Source organism: Zosterops lateralis (genome assembly GCF_965231275.1).
Source record: "Zosterops lateralis genome assembly, chromosome: 8".
Taxonomy (NCBI): Eukaryota; Metazoa; Chordata; class Aves; order Passeriformes; family Zosteropidae; genus Zosterops; species Zosterops lateralis.
In genome coordinates, this window is record NC_139768.1 from 16,301,964 (window position 1) to 16,327,396 (window position 25,433).

Genomic DNA, 25,433 nt, shown 5'->3' on the forward strand with positions numbered 1-25,433 from the left:
TCACCGTGGGAACACAACAAATGGATGTGTAAATACATGTATTTTACAGCATTCAGAAATGATGGATATGCTCACATCCTTCCCTAACATTATCGTTGATTTTTAACTACCATGTAACCAGGTGGCAACAGGTGCTTTGTTCTTTTGTTTTAGCATGATGGATTCAGAAGTCCCTGTTGGGCAAGACCTGAGTGGCCCTGGGGAACAGAATAGCTCTCCTGTAGCCTTGGCTAGAAGCAAGAAAATCTGAAGAGAATATGTATGGTCCTGTATCCAATATCCAGTCTCAGTCACAACACAGATCACTCACTCTGGAGCAGCTCATGTATTACTGGACAGACCTCCTAAGAGAGATTGCACATGAGCTCAGAACCCACATTTGTGCCAGATTTTTGAAGGAATCTGGATCCTGTTTAGATAACAAAATAAATGGCTCTGATACACTGAGGATGTTAAATATGAGAAAGGGTATTAAACAGTTTTTGAGACAGGGTAAGAATTTTAGCTGACATGCTTAAACAATCTTTCTCCTAATGAAAGGGAACCATGTTGAGTTTTAAAAAGCATCTAAGTGACTATGGCTGTCAGGTACCCAGTGCTCACTCAACTAAAATTTATGAGAAGTGCAGAGATCTCTTGAGCTCCCTTAAATATGCTGCAGCCAGACCTGAGCAGCTATACTAACCTTTTCCACTGTGTGCTGGAAGCTCTGGGGCCTGTGGATGGATGGAACAACATTGAAAATATGTGATTGCTGTTGATAATTACCTGATCTTTATTATCTGTCCTATTCATGCAGCAAATGTGTTACAAAAGAGAAGGGGCTGTCAATATGCTCCACAGGAAACTCAGCATATGGGCAAGTTACTATGTTGCATAAGACTTTATGTTCCTTAGAAACTATGGAAGGAGGCTTCTGTACTTTGTCTTTTAGGAACAATGTTTAGTTAAGCTTCTGGAATAGTTGTCAAGATGTTTATGGGTAAAGAAAGCCCAAAAAATGTTTAAGAGCATCAAATTATGTGAACTGTGAGTTGTATAGTAGTGGATATTCACTGACTGCATCCTGTAAGCCAGGAAAAACAAAGTTTAAGTGGGGTGGGTTCAAAGGGGGAAAAAAGGATCATTCTGGAGTGCAGACAACTGGTTCTGCATTATTGTTATAGAAATGTATGTAGAAATAATATTTTTATAAAATAATTGAGTGTGAGAGTTAATTGAAAACGGTATTTTTAAGGAGCATTGACTGTATCTGGTCTTCTTAACCATTGTAAGTCCTCCAGCAGTACAGCTCTCCCCAGACAGCTGCCATTAGGAGAGATGCTTGGAAGTTGGGACAGCCTCTGGAAATACCCTGGAGAGTGGATTGCAGTGTTCTGGGAAATCACCCTGCTCACCACAATAGATCCAGAGAATCAAAAGCATCTCTGACAGCCACAGCTGCTGTATTTTGGTCACAGGATGTTTTATAAAAGGGCAGTAATGGATTCAGATAGCTACTCTCAAAAACTGTAAATGCTGTATGGGATCCCAAGAGATTACTTACTTCACCTTCCTGTCCTGAAAGAGCTGTAATGATGGAGATGCCATGGTCTCTCTGGGAAGTCTGATGGCTTTACAGTGCTGCACTATCTACATAATGTCTAACCATAGCACATTAGGAGTCTGAACCCATGATTTCTTGTCTTACCCAGAGCATCCACAAAGAACAGATTGTTTCTTTACTTCATTCATCAAGCTGTGAAAAATGTTGCCATATAAAAATCTAGAATCATACAATATTTTAGGTCAGAAGAGACCCCATTGCCTAATCCAACCTCCTGCTCAAAGCAGGGCTAACTTCCAAGGTAGCACAAGACTTTGTCCAGTTGAATTTTGAGTATTTCCAGGGAAGACGATACCACAGTGTCTCCAGCCTCCTTAATCAGGAGGAGGATGACCCTGGATTGGCTTAACCTTTTTGTAACAGGATGGTATTGTGTTTAGGTAGCTGATTATCTCTGCTTAAGTGCTGCATTTTGCATTTGATCACATTGAATACCATCCCATATATTTCCGATCCTATTTCCAGTTTGGCAGACCATTTTGAATAACAAACCTTTAGCACACTAGCAGCCTTTCCTGGCATGATGTTGTCTGTACATTCCATGGTAAAGCTCTCTTCTGAAAACGTAACACTTCTGAAAAAATAACACCCACTTTGGTGGGTGGACATAAAGGTTCAATTTGTTTGCACCTCTCTCCCAGAGTGATGATGGAAGTGTAGAGAAAGCATCAATCTGCATTGGTCTTTTCTAATAATTGGACTTTGTAAAGATAAAACAGCAAATGGAATTGATTCAAAATCTATTTAAGGGTGAATCCAGTGTGTGTTCAGCACGTTTGAGATCAAGCATGAGACAAGTTAGCAGCAGAGACAATTGATCTGGGGGCTTTAGAGAGAGAAAGAATGTTTAAGTTGATTTACTTAGGATTATTTAGTTTTTGAAGTCATGGTTTGAAAGCTGGCTCTTGTTGGGAACTCTGCACACAATGAACAAGTTTGGCCTTGAGCACATGTATCTGGTTTTAGTTAAGCCAGACTGGCCACACTCATTCCACTCTGCTCATGATCTCATTCCATGCTCCTTGTCATGGTATCTGCACACCATCCAGCAATATATTAAAGCATGAGTAACGTGTCTTATGTTGATTATTCTGTCACCAAGGGAGAAATGTGTCTTGTCTGGTAGGGAACTCAGATTGTTTCAAACAAAGCTCTATACTGATGCTGGAGAAAAGTCAAGAGCTGAGCCTTGTATTAGGAGGAAGAATTGGCAAGGTGTCTGCTGGCCCTTGGGTAAGGCCATTTTGGGACTCAGACCAGCTCCAACCAGAGAAAACCATGGTTCCTACACTGCTGAGCTCTCCCTGCACTGTGGAAAGGCCATTTGCCCTGCTGCCAGTATGCTTCATCAGCTCATACACTGTGATACTTGGGGCATCCCCAAATTCTCCTATTAGTCCAGGAAGAGAAATGCTCCTAACAGTCTTTATTTTGCCTTTAATGAAATGACCAGGTTGGTGTTAGAAAGGCAATGTGCTGTGTGTCAGCCAAGTGGAAGAAATGTCTCCAGGCTGTAGGGAGGAGAGGGAAGGCTTGAAGAACTTGTTCAGCTGCTCAGTGTTCATATTTGTGTGTGTAGTGAATGAGCTGAACCCTGTGCCCCTGCTGGGCCTGTGTTCAGTGTGTGTTACCACAGGGCAAGTTTTCTGCTTCGGTCATCTGTCAGACTGGATGGGAAGGGCTCTTGCTAGTAGCTGTCATTAGAGGCTACATCATTCTCTTTGCTTATTTACTGAGCTGAACTCCAGCCTCAGCTCCCATCTGTGTGATAAAGGAGGCATCTCTCTACGGTATCTCAAGTGTGAGAGTTCCCAAGCACTTTATAGAGTCTAATTTAACTTCAGCTTGTGCCTGGAAGCAAAGTGCTCCTTTTTTTGGAGAGGGGTGAAACTGAGGGTCTGAAGGCTGAGGTTAATTGCTTCTTCTTTCATACACAGTCCTCAAAACAGATTTTGACTCAAACATGACCCCTTCCCAGTTCCTGTGTTCCATTTTCACTGGTCAGTCTTGTTCTGCTAAAAAGAGCAGGAGAATCTGTGCTTTTGCTGTTTTGCATAATCCACAGGCACTTGCAGTCCCTGTCTCCCAGGTTTGGTCAGTAGCCTCCCTGCAAACAGGAACTGAAGGACCTTTCTGGCACATGGGGGTTTTCCTGACCTCCCACTGCTTCATTTTCTCTGGAGAATAGTCTCCAACTCATTGCGGACACTGTGGATCCAAACCCTCTGTGTCTCTGGCTCCTTATATGGTAACATGAAGAAGTGTCAGCATTTTAGTTCTGATTTGGTTGTCTTCTCAGCTGGGGAACTACAAACTTTAAAACCTTAGGCAACCTTACCACCAGGAAACCATCCCTTTAGTTCAAGCACATGTGTGCTGCTCTCTAACCACTGAGCAAAGACCAGGCTGCACTGGCAGCAATGAAAGTCCTCTACAAAACCTTTGTAGAAGGCATAGTTTTAAGCATTCCATTGTTTTTCCCTTCTGGAAGGGGCTTTAAGATATATGTTGTTATAAGAGCAGAAGAAAGAGGCTGAGATGGAAGGAGGATGCCAGAGAGCACACTAATATGGTGTTGATGGTGGGCAGTGAGAGCAGGAACAGTGCAGTGGAGCTGGGGACATCTAGAAGATGTTGAAGAAGCTTTGCACTCCTGAGCCATCACATCCAGACATGCAAGTGGAGAAAACATTCCTGAATGAGGGAGAGGTGTCCTTGTTCATCCTAGATCCAAATGCATTTTGGTGACTTATCCCTACCTCTGACAGAAGCCACCCAAGAAAGAGGCGGAGCAGTGAGCATAGCTAAGGTTTCCTGATTGCCAGACCCTCGTGCTTGTTTCTGGAAAGTCCTTGAGTGACTTTCCATGAATTCATTGAAGTCTGGAGTGGTGCAGTTTTGCACTAGGTTAGCAAAGAGTGCTTTGACAAAGTGATGTGTTCTTGTGCTGGAGTCCAGCCCACCCTTCTGCAGGTTGTGTCCTCTACTGCTACAGGCCTATGGCTGGCTCTAGTACTGGGGGCTTATATGAGCATGAAAGCACATGGGAAGTAACTGTACTAAATTATTTGAGATATATTTAAGGGCAGAAACAAAGGGTTATGATAGCTGAGGGAGCTCCAGCAAATTTGAGGGGTTGCGGGAAGTTTGATGTCTCTTCAGGATCAGCTGCTAGCATTGAAAAAAGGCATATGAGGATTCTTTTATCTCCTCCCTAGTTTTCATGCTGATGACACCAATCCTGTCACTGAGAGCACTGAGAGCTGCAACCTCTGCCACATATCCCCAGTGCCTTGTCAGCCTCAATTTTTAAAAGTAACCATAGATTTCTTTCTCGGCACAGGTTCCACCATATTAGCAGAGCGGCTGGGATTGTCGACACCGAGCTCGCCCACATCAACGCCCAATTCCCCCACTGTCCTCTGCAGTGGTGTCTCTGGCCCCTTATTGTCAACGTGTGGCTCTGGCCCCCTCTGCAGCTCTATCAGTGGTAAGAGTGGTGGGATCCCCTGCTGCTTTTCCGTTGCCTCCCTTCATAGTCTCACTTGTCTCCCAGAAGGGCTTGAAAACCACAATAATCAACAGAATATTATTATCCCATCAGCTCCCCTGGGGAGGAAGGGAGAGCCTCTGCAAGGGCTATTTTCAGTCTGTTTTATGTGGAAGCCGCTTGGATGCCTAGACAGCAATATTTCTCTAACCCTTTTCATCGTGAAGGATCCCAAGGGAAGCAGCGGATTTTCTGCTGCATGCGTGGCCCTGTGACACAGAGCTCCTTCTGGAGAGCTGTGTGGCACTGACACATCTCACACTAGCTTGGACTGGAGCTAAAGGTCTGCCTACACCTCCCCTTTCTCCCTCCACCTTCAATACAACACCCTCCCAACACCTTCAATAAAATACAGCATTGCTATTTCTAATGTGCCAATGAAGTACAGTGATATTTAGATAAATACACATGCACTAAAAAATGTTGGCTGTTCTGCAGCACTGTTAAAACTCCTGCACAATCCCATTGCTGGGATCCCAGGCATTGATGGTGGTATACATAACTTACCAAATCCTTGTTGCATGAGAACAGCTGTCTCTTGGTTTGCTCTTTGTGGGCAGCACACCCCAGTAGATGTTGCCTTTCTGCTGCCTTGAGACTTGGCATGGGAACCAGGACTCGGTGAGTCACAGGAAGGTCACAGGAAGGAACCGTGGTCCTGGAGCACACATTTCTGCTAGGTCATGGTTCCTCCCTCTGTGGCTGCAGGGCAGAAATTACCTTGGGATGTCAGAAAGCAAGAGGAATAACCACTTTTTTTTTTGTGTTGCAGGCACAGCTCCCAACTCTCCAAGCAGCTTGCCTGAGTCGCCCATCTCCCCGTCCGTCTCAGGGCCCTGGGGAGATGAATGCACCATCTGCTATGAGAACATGGTAGACACAGTAATTTACTCCTGTGGACACATGTGTCTCTGCTATTCATGTGGGCTGAAGCTCAAGAAAATGCCCAATGCCTGCTGCCCCATTTGCAGACGGGCCATCAAAGACATCATCAAAACATACCGCAGCACTTAGAGCAGCAGCAGATGCCATGGTGGGGACTGGGCCTGTGGAGAGGAGGCTGTGAAACAACACAGACCTTGGTCTTCATTCATCACCCAGGAGATTCAAAACCCATCACCCACCACCACCCTGACCTCCTCTTCCATGGACAACAGATGAGATAAGCTTAGGTGCTGCTCTTCTACCCTCCAGGCAAGTCCTGAGGCTGAACTCCAGTGTCAGGGAAGTTGCGATGGACTAATCTCCCTTGTGGATTTTAAACTTTATCTCAAAAAAAGCCAGCTGGTGCAATCATCCCTTTCTACACCATGCACAGCAGAGGGGAGTCTCCACTCTTTAGCATAGACAGCAAGTGGTAAAAGGCTCAGTGCTACACATCTCCTTCCAGAGGCACCCCACATGCAGAGACAGCTTTGCAGAAGAGAAGAGCAACATGTTTCTGTGTACAACCAGCCTGATCAGAGAAGGCTCCTTAGAAAGGATGGAGCAAGGCAAACATTGACCCAGCCAGGGAGGTGCAGTGAGCACACTCACAGCAGAGAGGCTGGGGGCAGTGCAGAAAAGAACTCAAGATTTGGGAGGAAAAACCTGCCTCATATCTGCAGACAGAAGAGCAGACCCATGGCAGCCCCCTGAGGGCTGTCCCCAACTCCTCCATTGCCATTCTCTGACAGAGGCTTTCATGGTGGGTTTGGTAATGAACACTGGCAATAGCTCTGCTCCCTCCCAGCAGTGTCAGCCACCTCCTGTCACTGCCCCAGGGCAATGACAAGCAGCTCTCAAACCCCACCATCACCAACCTGCTGTGGTCTCCATGCAGCACAAAGGATTCAGCAGTCTCTCCTCTCCCATGGGCCTGTGGGTGAGGGACACAAAACTCCCCCACCTTTCTCCTCCTGCCATCCAGACAGCACTTGTGAGGAAAAACCCCAGCCTCACCGGGGAAGAATGTATAAACCCACATGTCTGTGGGTTACCTTTACTGGTAACTTTATCACTGTGCTTTAAGACAAAACCAGCCAGGTGGTACTCAGCTCTTCACAGCCACACCGGCAGGACACAGCTGTCCTTATGTATTAGGAAGTAAGGAATGAGAAAAAAATAACTTGAGGGGTTTGGTTTGCTTTGGTTTATTTAAACAAATCTCCTTCTCTCCTGCCTGAGTCAGGAACCCAGCTGTGCCCAGCAGGGACAATAGTGGCCCCCATGGTTCCCATGCAGACAACTGCTGCTCTGCCATGGCCACAGGTGTGCCCAGGGCTGCTGGCCCTTGGGTCTGGGCTGGGTGGATTTGCAGCAGTAGGAGCTGTCTGCCTCCCTTCCCAACCCACCCTGCTGCCTTCCCGGGCTGCAGGGGAGGGAGGAAGGGAGGGACTGTGTCCAGGTCCTGAGGGGGGGTCAGGGCTAGGGTGCCACAGCAGTGGAGTTTACCCCCTCCACATCACCCATCTGGCCAGACCCAGGGAAGGCCATGGAGTCGCACCCTTCCTGCTGAGCTTTTCCTTGCACCTGAGCATTTGGCCATTGATGGGATAGGGGGGAGCAGTGTGGTGTAGGGGCAACAGCATTTAATGCACACGTGCACTTGCTGCAGGGGACATTATGCCCCCCTCCCCCCAGCAGCAGGTGGGTTTTTGCCACCCACACTGGCAGAGTCTGCTCCTTAAAACACCTGGAAAACACATCCTTGTTCTGTCTCTCAAGAAGATGCAAAAAGAGACTACTCACTGGGGAGCACATTTTAAAGCCTCTCTCTGAAGATGCCACCATCACTGCAGCCTACCCAGGGGGCTGCAGCTCCCCCCAGCCTGCTCTGTGGGCAGCATTAACTTGAACACTGATACTCTGGGTGACAGGGATTTATGTTATTTCCTGGCATACCTCTGTTGTACAATCCAAACCCTACCCTGTCCCCTGGGCCAGCTCTCAAAAGCTCCAGAGCTTGTGGCTCCCATTCCCAGATGCCCTCACTGAGGGGCAGGAGGAGGCCAGTTGGCACAACCTGGGGGAAGTCAGAGTAGCCTTGCAAGGAGCACAGCTGGTCCTCAGGTGCACAGCCAGCTCCAGCTGTGACCAGCACACACAGGGAACTTTCTTCAATAGTTACACAAGCTCCAGTGTAAAGATTTCAAAAAGGAGGAACCCAAGGGGTAAAAAGGTGTTGATGAAATAGTGGATGTGGGGAAAAGTGCAATAAGCAGCCTCCCGAGCCTTCACCACACCAGTGGGACCAGTCCCCCTCCATGCAGGGAAAGCCAAGGGGTAAATTTTATTTTTCAAGAAATTCTATCCATGGGTACCAGTGCAGTGGTGTAAATTCCTTTTTCACCTTTTGAATTGAGAGTGTTTTAATATATTAACTGTGTTTGTTTTACTGTGGACCAAACTCCAGGAGTTAGGAGAAGCTGAAAGCTCCCCCAGCATCTGAGTTCACAAATTGGGGTTCAGTCCTACCCCTGCATAGGCTGGCCTCCAGCTGTAAGCAAGGACGAGAAAAAGGCTCTCTCCAGGGAGGAAAAAACAAACAAACCAGCAAACCCAGTGAAAATAACAAAAATCCTAATCTTTTGTTTTGTTTGACTGGTGTAGGTTCCCATGTACCTCTGTGTTGTGTCATCTGCATTTCATTGCTTTACTTTAAGATGTTTTGTGTTCTGTTTAAAGACAAGAATAATTCATTGTGAAAAATTGGATAACTGTGATCGTGAATAAAGTTGATTTAGATATCCTGCAGCAGCATGGGTGACTGAGTATTTACCACTTCATAAGAGCAGCAAAACACAATGGCCAGCACAGTGAGAGGCTCAGGAAAAAGCAAGGGTGGCATGAGAGCTTCTTGCTTAGAGGGAGCTGGGTGGAGAGATCTCAGGCTTTCCTTTAGTGCTTGAGGATGGCAGGGCATTTAGAGGTGGATATTCACATCGCCTTGGCAGACACCACACACACATAAGGAATAAAGGAAGTAAAAGCAAGAGCTAACAGCATTCCTGAAAGCTTAGGCCCCACACTCCTGAGCCTCTTCATGCCCTCCCCAGAGAGAAGTTATAGCTTCTTTACTCTCAGTACCTTGTTTACAGTCTCTTCTGTAACCACAAAAAAGTGCCCTCCACCAGCACAAGAAAGAATGTGTGCTGTGAGGAAACCCAGGACACACTGCTCAGCCTAGGAGGGAACAGGTAAGGTGGCTGAAGACGAGGCAGAGCAGTTCCATCCCAGCCCTGAACTGAGCAACATGTTGAGAAGACTCACTGACAGTCTGCAGTCTGCATCTGCAAGTGAGATGCTGAGGTAAGATGCAGATGCTTCTTGAGTATGTAGCAAGGGACACAAGGACCCAAAGGGAATTTGGATTCTCCAGAGGTCATGCCAGTTCCCTCAAAACCCAGTCCTCTGCTGCAGGTGCAGGTGCACACCTACAATAAAACAAATGTGAGATTTTTCTCCTCATCTTTTTGTTTAACTATTCAGTAGATGAGAGACTATCCAGATCACACTCTTGTCACAGGACGTATTTGAGATGGCATCTTCTCCCTCAGTGTAGGTGCTCCATCTGCCAAGGGCCAGGGACATCGCACGAGTGGTGTCCTCAGCCTCTCAGCTTAAGCCATTCTGCTCCAACTGTTCCTCAGTAGCCTAAAACATTCCAGGCTGGTTAAAGCAAAATGACTTCTCCAGCCCAGCTTCCTCCAACAATAGCCTGAGGAGAGCCCAGCTGTTGGGACAAGGCAAGTCTGCACAGCTGTGTGCTGCCCTCCAAGAGCTGTTCCAGTTCCTGCTTTCCCTGGGACAGGAGGACCTCTAGTGGGTCTGGAAAGCCTCCTCATTCCTTTAGGAGCAAGGGATAGGGTTGCACAGCACAGAATGCCCTAGAAACTGGTGGCACTGACTTGCCCGACATGCTGAGCCCAAGCACTGCCACAGATTAGGATAAGTGGAATGTTAAAGCTCTGGGCCAAACTCAGATCTTTCTCTTCCTTGGCATCAGCAAGAGGGACCATGGCACCTCTGCCAGGTTTCTCCTCTGCCAGCCTCAGCCTGTGCAGCCCCTCACGCAGCTGCCACATGCAACAGCCCCAGTGAGCTTTGCATCCTCATCAGCAGAGGAGGATCCAGCATCGCTGGAATCACCCTGTCCTGCCCTCCCTCCCCAGGCCATCACCATCACCTCGCCACATCCAAACCAGAGCTGTAATTTCGCCATTGCTCCCGAACTATTCTCCACCAAGGCCACCTGTGGTGCAGAACTGACCTTCCCGAGCGAGGGTATCCCGGCCCTCCCGCTGCTCCATGCAGGGGTCCCGGAGTGTCCCGGCTGAGGCACAGCCCGCGGCGGGCGAGGAGGAGGCGGAGGAAAATGAGAAGAGGGAGGATGCTCCGAAAGTGGTCCAGGAGCGGCAGCGCTGGTGCGGCATCGCCACCTGGTGCTCAGTGCCCGGCCCGGAACTCAGCCCCCGCTCCTCCCGAGATCCATCTTTAACAAACACTGCAAATACACTCAAGTAGGACCGAACAATTCAGTCTTGAGTGCAGCAGAATTCTGGTAGTGGTTCTCCGAGAAAAATGGGCAAGAGGGGAGCGATTAACAGTGAGTTACAGTGTACAAGGGGATACCTTAGTAAATATTGATTGCACCAGCCCAAAAAGCCCTTTCATGCTGGTTGGCTCACTCAGCACAAAGAGAAGAGGGGACAGTTTCCAGTCACACCTGCCACTACGTTTGTGCCCAGGACTCTGTGCTGCATCCGATTAAATTCCTGGCATCTTTTGGAGAGCTGGGGTGCCCACACAGGACTCCTTGTGCACCATCCACCGACATGCCAGCACAGAGGAACATCTCCTACAGTCAGGCTGGGAACTGGAGAGCTAAAAAAGAACCTTGTTACCCCTCTACTATTAAATCCCTTGTTACAACCTCCTTCCCCAATATACCCCCTAAGCCACTGCCTTTGGCATCCCCAAGAGATGTCCCTACATAAGGAGGTGGGACCCATTACCAGAAACTTCAGTTTTACCCATCAGCTGCTTTGCACAGCAATGACCTTCTACTTGTTGAGCTATTTCGGCCTCCAACCTTCAAAGACAGGTAAGAGGAGTCAGCAGTGCCCAGAAACCTTGCAGGATCAGACCTCAGTATCCCAGGTTCACCACCTGCTCTGTGGACTGCACACAGGGCTCATCCACCTTGCAGAGCAACTTTAATCACAGAACCAAAGGACTACTTTTAGAAAAGTAGGCTTTTCTTCTTATTTTGAACCCATCCTTCTCCAAAAAACTATCCTTCCTTGAGTAGTGTAAACCTTAAGAACTTGCTCAACACAGACAGAGTTCTTCAGGTTTGAGGCCTGAGGTGACTTTTCCATAAACTTTGTGGAATAGAAAAAATACAAAAATGCAGCACACGGTTACAGCTTAGGCCAGGGAACAAGACAAGGTTCTGTACCCGTGTAGCCTAAAATGAAATTTGCAATTGCGTGAACACAAAAATTACAAGTTATTATTCTGTGAAAGATAAATTCAGTAGAATTCAAGTGGAATCAAAACAGTACCGAAAAAATTAGAAGAAAATCCCCAACAAAACAAACCAACTGGATCACAATTAAAAAGGTCAAAAATTTATTTTTTCTTAGGGCATAAGAGGCATTGTAAACAAAATACCAACAAACAAACAAACAAATCACAAGTCAATTCTTACATCTGCAAGCATTTGAAGATAGAGTACCCTTTTCCCACCTCCCCCCGAACACTGCAAGCCTGCTCAAATGGTAACAGGCAACATCCTGGGCCCTGAAGGTCCAGGAAGTTTTGCCATGTCCCAAGCTGGGACTAAATTTCTCACTTAGGAAGGACACTGCATCTGTTTTATTAAACACTTAAAAAAAAAGTCTGACAAAATATAAATATTACAGACAAAGATCAGATTTAGCACCACCTTTGGTCCAAGCAATCAATGAACTGGGAGATGATAGGTACAGTTTGTTTAGCAAGTCCTTTCTGCCTGAGTCTTTGAAAACATTAGAGGTTCACATTGCAAGAACTTAGTAATGTCTCTGAGAAAACACTTCTCAAATTCTGGCAGTCCCTCACAACCTCCCAGGGTCCTGCACACAGGGAGGGAGGAGCATCCTGGCTGGGCAGCAGCGCCCAGGTCAGCAAAGATCACTCAGAGTGCTTGGCAGAGCCCTGTGGGGCAGGGCAAACACTGTGCCAAGGGTCTGGTCCTGTTTTGGCCCAGCAGAGCTCTGACTTCAGGCATGGCTGAGGACCAGGAAGAGCAGTGACAGCCTGCATCCTGAATTTCCCTTTCCACTAACATTTGCCACCCTCCACCTCCTGTCAGACTGCAGCACCTGTGAGCTGCCAGGGTGGGTGATGGCAGATGCCTGGAAGGAGCTGAAGTTGCCTCAATGGAAGTTATTTCAGTTATATCTGGAACATGCAAATCAGGAATTATCAGTTGTAGGTTACTCCAAGGCTTTTTTAGGCTCATCTTTTCCAATACACACGTGCCCATCAGACACAAGGTTCTGAATTTTTGCAAAGAGGTGTCACTGAGCAGTTGCTGTGCCCCAGTACCAGTGTATGCCAGGACAGTCACAAGGGCCTGTGATAATCCTAGAAGAAAAATTAAGTTCATAAAGCACCTGGCAATATTTTATGTTTCTTACAACTCCCTCTCCTGTAAGTGTCCAGAACTCAATCTGTCTTTTCCTTTCCTGCAGGAATTTTTGAGCAGTCCTGATTAGCCATAATCAAATGCTGTTCAGTTCCAAAATAATAACAGCTCTAACAAATGCCTATAGAGAAATGCTGAAATCTACTTTTAGGCACAGTAATCTGAAGTTTTTGTTCTGCATCTTCACATGTACAGTTGCCCAAGACAGATGGTGTTTCTCATTCTCTGTTGAGAGACCCATACAGAGTTTTCACCTCTAGAGACAGAGACATGATTAAAATTTCCCAAACAAGCATTTGTTTTTACTTCACTGTTTTAGAACACGCTGCTCTAGGGAAAAAACCCAAATCTCAATTACTTTACATTGTTTTGCAGTTCTCTGAGCAAGCAGTTGGTCATGGCACAGAGAGGAGGGCAAGCCCCTCTGAGTGCATTCCCTGTCCCACACAGGGCACAGCCATGAGGACACCTCTGAAATAGTTCTGGACTGGGCACTGCAGTCAAGTAAAGTGCAAATCTGGATTAAAGGGGGAGATTATGCATTCCCCCCACCACTGTCATATCCAGAGCAAATGAAAACATTGTATTATGATAATTTCATTAATTCTTGCTAGGACAAAGCCACACTTCTGTTGTCCCAGTTACAGAAACAGGCCCCTGGTATGTATCAGCTAAATCCTCACAGGTCCCAGCTGATTGGTGCTGAAGCCTGAGGGAAATTTCTAGAGTCACTTAGCAAAAAGGAGACCAGTGTTTTCCTTGGTGCTAATACATTTTTTGTGTTGGCCCACAGAAAATTGCTCATTTTGTTAACTAGTACTCTAATCTGCATCCAGTCTTTACAAATGTTTACACACAGACTCAGGCATTGGTCACAAAAAGATCTGTTTCTTGCCAGTTCAGACAGACTGGGGCATCTAATCCCTCATTAACAATAACTCTTGCCATCCATGGCAAAAGATACTGTTAAGTGCAGAAAGTGTCACTTTCCTGGATTTGTTTTACTGGGATGACTGAGAAAGGCAGTATTTTTTATCATGCATATCATTTCCTTTCCTAGGAATACCTCTCATAGACCCAAGCACATCTGGACCCTTGCAGGGTTGCTCATTGTACAAACAGTTTTATCCAACTGGTCAGCATCTCAAGTTCATTAAACAAAAAATGAACAATGCTCAAGGCTACAGTTACTATTTCTGTCTCTAGCTCACATTTGCTATGACATGACGTGAATGTCAAGATACCTGTCACCTCTCCAAGAATTAATTCATGACCAAAAGCTTTAACATCTACATGATCAACAATATTCACTCCACTGCCTTCAGTGGAGCTGGATCAGAGGCCACAACAAAATATGGTCTGAAGCTGTTACCACAAAAAAGGATTTCCCCAGACTCATTTTCTTCCTCTCTTAGCTTAACTTGCAACCCAAAACAAACTAAATGGTCTCCTGCCCATAAACTCTCTTAAAAAAAAAGAAAAAAAAAAGCTCTCAGATAATTCCTTCTCATATTTACTGCAACAGAAACCACACCAACTTCTAGACCTTTTCCCAAGCAGAACAGACAAATTTGTTCCCATATTAAAAACAAAACAAACAAAAGACAAAAAATGTCACCAACTTGACCACACACACACTAAGACCAGCCACACATTTCTCTACCTCTAGTCACCGACATACTCTCCCAAGATTCCAAGCTCCCACCAGGTACATTCCCACCACCTAACCACTGAAAAATGGAGCTCTACACCAACACAGAAATGACAACAGCATCTAGTTTTCAAGGTCACATTAAGAACATCAACCACCCAAGAAACCCACTGCAAAACTTCACTTAGACCAGGCCTAGATCCATATATATAATTTTTTTTATTATTTTTGGCCAACTAAAAATTTGGGACAGCAAACCCTCAAGGAGCTTCCAGTCCAGACATGTGCCATGGCTCTGCTAATGCAGAGGAGCACAACAGATCAAACAAATTTCAGCCTTTCTCCACCAACAGGTTTAGGCTCCCAGTAACTCACCATCCACAGTCTGCAGAGATAATCTGAGCTAATTAACAGCTCTGGAAACAGCTACAGATGTTCACAGCCATCTGAGCTGCTTTCAACACCCACCTGGAGTTATCTGCATCTGAACTTTAGTCTAAGCAGCAATCAATCAAGCTGCTGGCAGGACTTCTCCTGACATGACATTTGATACTGAGCCTTAACTGGGGAGGCTCATCTACATGATTCTCCCTGAACACTCTGCTAGCAGAGTAATAAGCCCTGCTGTCTGCAATTAAGGAACAGCACTGATGTCATATGCAAGTCAGCCAGACAGCAGAAATGCACTAACTCTGTACACTACTGGCCCCACAACACTCACTTCGGACCCCAAGAACAAAAAGGTGATTGTAATGCTACACACACTTTACTTTTGCAGTATTCCAGGTTTGAACTCATCACAAGTAATGAGCAAGACTTTTCAGCAAGCCTGTTCAGCATTTCTGTTCACAGAAAAATTCTCCTAGCAACTGGAAACAATTCAAACTTCCTCCTTCCCTGAAAGCCCAAGATAGGAAGTAGTTAAGTCAGCTACTCACTGAAATACATAATTTTTAAAATGTTTCTTTTTATTTTATTTTTTATTTATTCCAGTTTACTAATTGCTACAGGCTAAGCTCCAGTGAGACTGCACTATTCTTTTCTGTCCTGCTTCAAGGGGATGGAAACAAACCAAATTAACGTGTTCTGGGGGACCCAGAGTCAGGACAGAATTCAATGCCCCTTTAGTCATCACCCAAGGGTGATGACGGGGTTTTGTTTATTTATTGTTACTTCCCTGGTGTCCCAGAAGCAGTTCGAGAACAAGCTCTCCAACCACAAAAGAACTGTTTGCACAGAGAATGCTGCCACATTGCTCACCTTTCAGTCATCAAATACAGAGTCAATAACAGCTTTGATGGGGAATATCTGGAGAAAACTAAAATATTTACCTAAATATTAAATGTTATATTTTTAAAATCTTCTTACAGTGCCAAGTGACTCTCCCTTCCATCTGTTTTTCTCCTCCGCCAAACAGGGACCAAGACAGGTACCATTGTAACCAAATAACCCTGAGCATCAGGGAAAGGTCACTAAGGCCAACATCTTTCCAGGAGCACCGCTAGCATAGGGTTGTTCCTGCCAACACAGGCAAGTCGAGACCAGCCATGCTTGCCCTCTCCACCAGCTGAACCTCAGTGTATGCAAACTCCCAGACACACAAACTGCCTCAACTACAACAAGCATATAACCTATGTTTGTCTTCTTTCAGTGGACTGGTGGCTTCAGGATACAGACTATCATAGTATATTAGGGAGTGGAAAAAAATCAACTTTTCTCAATAGCAAAAAATCCTATCACAGAGCAGTGATGTATTTAAACCATCTTTACAGAGAAAGCACCTGCAGTGTCGGACCAAATAATTCATGGCCTTATTAGAAATATATTTTTCCTCATATTTTATCTATCTCTCCCCTGCCAATATAGTTACTTCTAATTTATTTTCTAATTTCTTTCCAAATGATCAACATAATTCCCATATTTTTAATTCAGTAACAAACAGGAGTCTCAACTCAGGACAGTAGTGGCTTATGCTGACAAGAACAGGTCTGTAAAACGCCAGTGTGAAGCTTTAAACCAAATTTATTTATAAAAAACCAAACACAAAACAAAAAAAAATTGCACTCTCCAACTAAAAATCAACACTACCTTGATGCAAGAACAAATGAAGAACACAGTTGATGGGACCAGCCCAGCCCTGACAATATAAAATGGGGGAAACTAATTTGTTCTGACTATGCCAGCCATGTCCGCACGCAGTGCGGCGCAGCTCCCACTCCAGGAATTGCTGCAGAGTCCCAGCCCTGAGGCAAGGGCACCCAGGAGAAAAGATCTCCTCGTTCCACCCTCGGCACACCCTGCAGAACTGACACCCCAAAGTAGAGTTATGGGTGACTTTTTACAGACACCTGTGCTTTGCTCCAAATTGGGTCTAAGACAGAGGAGGAAAAGCAGCAACAGCAACCTACATCCCAACCCAAAGTCATCTGACTGGGGGCTTCTGGATCCGGCCTTATGTACAGTACTTTATTTGGAAATTACACACACGACAGACATGACTACTGAGCAGCACAGAGGGAGAGAAAGAGCAAAACAAGCACTGGGCAGCGTTAGCAGAGGCCATCAAACAGTTCAAGTGTGTGGACACATTCCCCGTGCATCATCCAAGTGCTGATCCCTGCTTCCAGCAAGCAATGAAAAGCAAATGGAAACAAAATAACTTAGACAAACATGTGCTTTAGACCATCATACTGGTACTGTCGGCAGCAATCAAACACTGCACTGATACACAGCACATCACTATGTGGCTAAATAGCATCTGAAGCTGACAGAGGAGGAGCTGCTGGTGATGGAAAACCACCAGCAAATAGCAGCAAAGCTCCAGCTGGTTTTAAAGAGCTGCAAGATTTGCAGCACGGTGGATGATGGCAGGGCAGCACCAAGGCTAAGCAGTCCTGTGCACCCTTTGGAGGTGTAGGAGCAGAGTGCACAGAGCTTGCTTTTGCTGAGAACAGTCCATGCTGAGCACCCACAAAGGTCTTCTGTCAGTGTAACTCTACTGATGCTCGTGGGCTTCTTGCCAGTTTAGACAAGAGCATGTGAAAGAATTAAGGTGGCTCCTTAAAACCAGATTCTTAATTGGAAAAGTTTTCCAAAAGGTTTTCCGAAATCATGTGCTCGATACTATTTGAGTACAGCTGCAGAATTCAGTTTTTCTGTTTGAATGCAAAGGTCTCTGGTAACATTAAGGCTTTCTGACAAACTTAAGAACAGCAGGACAAAAATTAAGCAGAAAACTGAGGTACATCCCCTCTCCAGAGTAATGAACTAGAGCCACAGGAGATGTACTTCCCAGAGCCCAGAAGGTCAAGTGCCCTGGCTTTCACATTTCTCTTGCACCTTACAAAAATAGTCCAGTTTTTCAAAGGTGGTAGGTTTTGCTGCTACCTGTAAAGTCACATTATTTTTGACAGATGGAAGTTCTCCTTCCATTCAAATAGAATTTAAGACAATATCTCTTTTGAAGAGCAAAGTTTCTGCCCAACTTTATTTAGGACCTGAGAGATCCACCTTTGCAAGCCAAGAAATATAAAACCAATATCCAAAACATCTGTGAAATTCTGCAGGTGAGAATTAACCCAGATAAAAGGGAGACTTTTCCTTCTTAGGTTAACAATAAGGACAGAGAAGGAAGGACCTGTAAAAATATTCGCATAGCTCTTGCAATAAATACAAGTAACAACACAGTATCCAAACTTGGGACTGCACCAGGAGAATTATTAATTATTTTCCCTTCTGAAGTTACCACCCCTTCTGAAGTGCAACAGAGGACATAACCAGCAGAGACAAACCAGAAGACAGAATCATGCATGGATGACAAACAGAGTGTTTCAAGCATAGCTCAGAAGTCCTGTATTGATAAGGATGTTAATGCACATTCTATACATAATCCTGGCAACATGCAGCATAATCCTTATACTTTCACTAACGGGTGATACTTTTTTATGGGAAGCAGCCATTCCCAACCCAAGCTGCCCCAGCTGCCAGTCTCTACCTACCCAAGGGTCCTATTTTCATCCAGTTGCCCCCTCCCCTGCATTTCCCCTTCCCTAAGAGTGCATGAATAGAGAATTGCAAACATTTCACACTGCACGTTCCACTCCAAGTCCTGGATGAGGGGCCTGTTTATTTTATGAATATTGCACTTATCCACTCATTGGATTTGCTTTTTCTCAAGAATGCAGAATATTTGGGAAAAAATAGAAAAAATAGTAGGATACAACACAGGAAAATATGAGTTATTAACAAGCTAGCTATGAGGATCTAAAATTAAATAGTACTAGTTCTATTCTGTTAATACTAGTAATATGAAAATAATGAATGCTTTATCAAATTCCCTTGTTTTTCATATAAGATAAAAGCAGTAACTTTCTTTTTAACTGAGGAAAGCAATGAATATATATTACAATAAAATATGATTCATTAACATCTGAAAGTGATGAAAACAATTATATAATGCCTTCGTCAAACTTTATAGCATCATAATGGAAGGAGTCTTTGGGGAACACATCCACAAAGGACAAATGCATTTTTTAGCTATGCCCATGTAGATGTGAATTTCCATTTTGAAGAGTCAAGCTGAAAGACAATTCCAATCTTTTCTTATTGTGTATTTGCTATTTTTGAATACATCAAATTAAAAACTTCCTGTTGACACATCAGTTAAGTACCCCAACAAGTGCCCATCATCTCTTTTATCATGAAAGGTTTGGCTTGCAAAGGACTGGTACATACGACTACACTCACTCACTGCACGGGGTGACGGCAAAAACAATGAATGGGAATTGCCTCCCAAGGGGAAGGACTCCTAACAAAATCCATGACTCTCGCTGTTATGAGAAAGTGTTTCGAAAGGGGAGACAAGGGAAACCAGCAAATAAACTTTTCAGGCATTATATAAACCTCAATAACGAACTCAGAAGTGCTCATTATTATTAAAGTTGCAGTATACAGCAAGACACAATTTTCACATTCTTTAATTTTGTTCTCTGGCATTGGAGTTTGGAATTTCTGCTGGTCCAAATTCAAGACTTTTTGGAAAAATACAGAGTGGGTGAGAGCAAGACAGCAACAGCAGCCACCTCTCCCCCCAGAGGAGGGCCCCCTTCAGCTGCAAATGGCTTTGCTCGAGCCCTGCAGACTCTTCCTCTTTTAACAATCTAGTTCAGGAATAAACGAGAAAGAGAAATTTAAACAGTACTATTGATTTCTGCATTGAGTGTTCACTGAGGTGTACATTACACTTAAATATTGCTCTTGATCCAGTGTCAGTTCTGACAAATTTAGTAAATAAAAGGCGACATTAACATTTTTAGAAAAGAGCTAAAACACTTCTAGCACCACACTGTCCTCTGAGTACTCTGCCAGGTTTTCCTGCCCTGCAGTCAGCTCTTCGGATGTAGCTTAAGGCCTTTCCCTCTGTTTCACAGCTAAGAGCGAAGGGCTTGCCATTTTGGGTATCAGTAGAACTGACCAAAACTAGCTGCTCACCAATGGAAAAAATAATTATTTTCCTGATACCTCTCAGTTAAAAGAATAAAAATAAAATTAAAAAAAAAAAAAAAAATTGAGAGCATCTAAGTGACAGATGGTATTACAATGGTAAGACAAGAGTGGGAGAAATTACATTGGGAGTATTTGTTTTTAAAGTGTCCTTTTAAACACAAGCAGCCAAAACAACTACAAAGTGGAGGGAAGCCCATGTGGAAGCCAGTGTGCCAAGTGGTGGCCAACAATAATTTCTGGCACCAGGTAGGCCATCTGCACTCCATCCTTTCTTCTGGTACAGGTGAGGGCAGAGGGAGGCCACAGATGTGGCTCTGCCCATCTACAGGGTCTGGACTCTCCTCAGGAGGAAAGAAGCCCTTGGAGATGGGATAAAGCAGCAACTGAGCCATGGAGCTGCTGCTGAGAAAACCCTGGCAGTGCCCCAGGCACCCTCAGGCTGTGTCACCCTGCCCTGCAGGAGCAGTGCAAACCACCTCTCTGCAACAGCCAGAGCTGGAGAAGCCAGCAAGAGGGAACAGGAGCTGTGGGACAGACAGTTGTCTCTTACAGAGCTGTTTCAGGCAGATCTTGAAGCTTCCTAACCTGAGCCTCACAGAGAACTTGCATCCACCAGGGCCAGCCCTCCACAAGGCACATGGCAGCCAGACAATGGGACTGTCTGCCAAAAACACCTGTGCCACCTCACACCCTGCAAGGACTCCTGCAGCTCAGAGGTGTCCTGGGTTTGGCTTTGCTGGATGCAAATGTGAGTATTTCCAGTAGTCTGGGCTCTTCTGTGTCCTTGCTGCTCTTCCCTCCTTGGATAGGGGCTCATGTCAGGCCATACCATACTCAGAGAATTCAGTGGCTCAATGCAGAAGATCTGGGAGCTGTGCTTTACATCCCCCCAAAGAGATGACCTAGTGGGAATGTCTTTAAACAAAACTTTAGAATATTTTAAATAATAAGTTAATTCTTAATAAATATGTGCTTCAAGAAAATGTTAATTATATACTGCACCTTTAAATAATGCACTTAGTTCTCTGCATTGGCTTCCATTTTGGTTTCTTTTATTGTTAAAGTGCATTAATTCAAAATAATGAACCACTTCCGCATCATTATTGTTAAAATAAATCATAACATTAATACAAATCACTAAGACACTACTATTAGTACTGCAATCTAGCAGATAACTCTATGTATTGCTCTATTTAATACTGTCCAGCAGAAGAATATAATACTTTTATTACAATCTCACAACAGCTCCAGCAGTCTTTTATGGCTGCTACCATATTAGTACAACTGAAAATGGGGAGAAGTATGAGAGACAGGGCCACCATGTCTCAGATACACATCCAGTAAGATGTAGCTAACTGGACATACACATCGTATGGTGAGACATTAAGGTACAAAGAGGACCCTGCACTGTGGTATGAGCTGTTGTGCAGTTACACCTCCTTCTCCTGCCACCACAAATTAAAGGGATCCCAAACAAACAGCCTCCCCTCCCCACCTGCATGCAGAGAGCTGCTCGAACCACAGCACTGTCTGTAGCTGTGGCACTTGCATGTTGTTTCAGCTACTGAAGGGACATCAGCCACATTAGCTGTAGGCAACTCTCTCAGTGTTATGGAAATTAATAAAACCCCCAAACCACACACACACAAAAGAAAAAAAAAAAAAAAAAAAAAGGAAAAGAAAGAAAAGAAAAAAAGGAAAAAGACAAGAACAACATATAAATTTCCTAATTTTTTTTTTGGCAGTGAAACATCCCCAGTAACATATGGTATTGTTGTGCTGTTTTACTCAGCCCCTTTATCCCAGCTATTTTGACGCCTTTATAACCTTTAACTTCCAAGACAATTCATATAAAGCTCTGGTGGAAAAAACGACATGTAATGCTTTGTGTTAACCAGTAGTGAAATGGTCTGCCTCTCCCCACCCCCTAACAGATTTACAATGCTGTCTATTATTTAAAGGAATTAGATATTGATCTTGAGTGATTAACAAGGCCATTTAAGAAAACCCCCAAGCATGACTTCCTTAAACACAGTAGGGATTTAGTAAATTATGTTTACAGTCGAAGGCTACCTCACAAATAACTCCATATTCCTAACCTTTTCCAATGGATACCTCTTCCATTTCCCACACCACCCCCACCGTGTGTCACACTTCAAAACATGAGTTAAGGAATGCAAACAGAACTGGAAATAGAAGAGGCAGCTTCTTGATTAGACACATTGTGGACCGAATTACTTTGATATTAAATCTCTGAGCCTGAGAAGCCCAGGCCCTTTTTCCAGTACAAATGTACTCTGGATTCAAGTGGGAACAGAAACACATATTTGGCTCCTACTTGAGTTTTAAGTATTTTCTGGTAAAACCAGACACACACACACACAAAGAAAATACAGTAAACCCAGAATGCACAGAAAAGACAAAAACAAAACACAAAAGCATTTCCCCAAAAATATACAAATTATGTGCAGACTGAGTTTCATGGCTTTTTTTTTTTTCCACTCATTGTAAACACTGATGTTGCAGAAGGTTACAAATATTTCTCACTAATATTATGGTGGGCCCTGCCAGCAGTCAGCACCCTTGGATTTGGACTGGACAGCAAAACAAGAATTAACACATCTGACAGCTTTGTCTTTAGTGTCTTAAGGGACTTAGTTGACTTTGATAACTTTTGAGAAACCCAACTCTGGGAAGAGAATCAACCAGTGTCACCTGGCAGGAGTCAGGCACAGAACCAAACATGAAGCCTACACAGTAACAGATGTGCTTAAGCAAGGGGTTTGTAGGTTTTTTACAAGCACCAGTAGGCATCACTGCCCTTGAACACCTGAAATCCCAACTCAAAGAACAAGACAGAATGAAAGGAAACAAAAAGCCCCCAACCCACACCACTGATGGCCTTTTCTGGTGAGTTAGCCATTACAACACTGAAGTCAGAGACCAAAACTCTCCACAATGAAAAGGCTCCAACTCTGACCTACCAACTGTTGAGTATAGTTAAAAAAAAAGAAAAAACAAAAAAAAGTGAAAATCTCCAAAGGATTAGAGTCCCTCTGTGTTTCAGAAACTTTCATTTGCTTCTCACTGTAAGTTGTGTAAAAGCATTCAAAATTCTCGGGTATTCCACGTATGGACAAAAATGAGGAGAAAGGGAGCCAAGATTGTCAAACAGTTTGGCACAGAACTCCCCAGGTAGATGCATGTGTATTTCTTGCACAAAAGGCACACATTTGGTTTCCTATCAATAATGGGAAGGATGGGATGTCATACCCTGTTACACATACAAGATTATTAACAACTTCACAAAAAGGCATTTGACTATGCTGCATCTTCCTCGTAGTTGCTTACATGTAAACCCCACCAACCTCTCCAGAACATGGCAGATTTGTCCTCATATAGACTCCTTTGTACAAACTGGAGCACAGGGAAACGTCTTTTTGTGTAGGAATTGCTTTTTTTCCACATGTACACAGCAGGAACAGTATAAATTAGGGAGGTTAAAGATATTGCAATATTAGTTCTTTTTCTCCAAATAATTTGAGGGCACCCAGCCTTTGAATGGCTTCACACCATTCATTATCTGGCAGTACCACCAACCATTTGGGTTCCTTTCGAGGACCTCCATGCAGACACCTTCCTGAAACCCCGCAGTCTCCTCATCCCCTTCGTAGTCTGCAATGGAAACATAGATGTCCTTGAGATTGTTGTGGATGAACTGGGATTTCTCAATGGGCTTTGGCCTGACTGTGGACACGGGGATGCCATTCCTCTGTGTGGGGAGGTTGGAGGTGGTCTCGGAGCTCTCTGTGCCCAGCCGCTCTGGCTGCTTTCCCTTGGTGTCACCAGGCTGTGACCAGGCGTTGCTGAAGGAGGAATTCCGGCGGACGGTCCTAAGTTGGTCTGTAGTTGTTAGAGACTCATTTCTGCGCAAGGAGCACGACAGGTTGTTATCCTTTGGTGGTGGAGACACAAACACTGACTGCGGACGGACAGCAAGTTGCCTCACACCATTCCTCATTTTAACTGGCCCTGATGCTTTGGAGAAGCCGCCAGGAGGTTTGCTTGGGATGGGTGGTGTTGCACGTTTGCTCTGGTTGATGGTGTTCAAAGCCTGAACCCTCTTCTCTATCTTCTCTAAACTGTTTGACTTGTTTTCATTTTTCTTGTTCCTGGCAAAAGAGGAATCAGTCTCTGCTGATGTAGTTTCTCGCTGGTTATCAGAGAGAGCCAAATAATGGGAAGGAGCCCAGCCTTCCGTGTCTCCATACTTCAGATACCACCATCCACTGGCTTGCTTTTCCAGCACTTCCACTTCTACTCCTGCTGGGAAGCAAATTTCAGAATCCTGTACCTTTTGGTATGAGTCAGTGGTCACATAGAAACATCTGGAGCCATTTTCTTGCTCAGTTTTGGCTGTATGGCTGGAGCAGAAGATGCCACGGGAAGGAGCTGTGATGAGATCAGCCGAGCTTCTCCGAACAGGGTCATCCTGGTTCTCAGGAGCTGTGCAGGGGGGGCTTGCAGACTCTTCACTCCTTGAACCTTTGAGTCCACCTCTGAGCTGCCCAGTCGGCCTCAGCTGACGCCTTAAAGTGCTAATATCCATCTTTTCTTGGCTCTGAGAGTCTGCCTTGTTCAGGAAGGGTTTGGGCCTAACGATTGGCTTTGCTCTGATGGAAGGACTCTGCCCGGGATCTTTCTTCATGCCCATTCTTGGTGTGCTACGTAGGCCGACATCTGAGGCTGATCTTGGTTTTGTCTCCTCGTTCCTGGAATAGTGACATTTTCCAATATCTGGCTGAATGTTTTTGTCTGTCTTGAGCTTTACGAGTGATGATTTAGGAGAGCTGGAACATGGAGAATTCTTTCGGATCAAAGACAGAGAGGAGCTTTTCTGAGAATCAGAATCCCCACTAGATTCCTTGTTGGACAAGCCATCTTCCGCATAACGCCTGAACCCCTCGTTCTCATAGATGGTTTCTTCTTCATGAGCAACTTCTTCTGAAGACTCTCCTACTTTGAACTTAGCTTTCTGAAGTGATGACACAGGCGAGGGCTTGAGGGGCTGAAACAGTCGTTTTTCAGGAGTGCCCTCTTCATGGTGACTTTCAATCACTTCACACTCCGAGTCAAAGCCAAAGGCAGGTACATCATACTCAGGTTCTTCATATTTCAGCTTGTGGGGAGAGTCCTGGTTATCTCCTGAAGAAACTGCTCCAGTTGTTGTTCCTTCTTCAGAGTCCTTTGGTTTACTGGGAGGTGCTGGGGGAGGAACCTTTGGGCGGGTTAAAGTACTGGTTCTTCTGTTCAAATTTGGTTTCTTTCTCTTGTCAATGTAAGATGCTGGAGCCCATCCTTCCTTCTCTCCAATCTGCACATACCACCAGCCACCAGAATTCTTTTCAATAACCTAAGAGGTAACAAGGAACATGTTATGTAAACA

General features: G+C 44.8%; 2 protein-coding genes across 8 annotated transcripts in view; one reads left to right on the forward strand and one right to left on the reverse strand.

The window, feature by feature from the left end:
• The window catches only part of NEURL1 (neuralized E3 ubiquitin protein ligase 1), an 82,521-nt gene extending 73,640 nt beyond the window's left edge, over nucleotides 1-8,881 (forward strand). For all 3 annotated transcript variants that reach the window (XM_083866021.1, XM_083866020.1, XM_083866022.1), the window contains exons 5-6: nucleotides 4,950-5,096; nucleotides 5,929-8,881. In XM_083866021.1, coding sequence (XP_083722147.1) covers nucleotides 4,950-5,096; nucleotides 5,929-6,170 — 389 coding nt within the window. In that variant the 3' untranslated portion in view covers nucleotides 6,171-8,881. The remainder of the gene's footprint in view (nucleotides 1-4,949; nucleotides 5,097-5,928) is intronic.
• A 2,889-nt stretch (nucleotides 8,882-11,770) lies between these two features.
• SH3PXD2A (SH3 and PX domains 2A) overlaps nucleotides 11,771-25,433 on the reverse strand; it is a 205,687-nt gene continuing 192,024 nt past the window's right edge. For all 5 annotated transcript variants that reach the window (XM_083866967.1, XM_083866965.1, XM_083866964.1 and 2 more), the window contains one exon: nucleotides 11,771-25,400. In XM_083866967.1, the coding sequence (XP_083723093.1) occupies nucleotides 23,505-25,400 (1,896 nt within the window). In that variant the 3' untranslated portion in view covers nucleotides 11,771-23,504. The remainder of the gene's footprint in view (nucleotides 25,401-25,433) is intronic.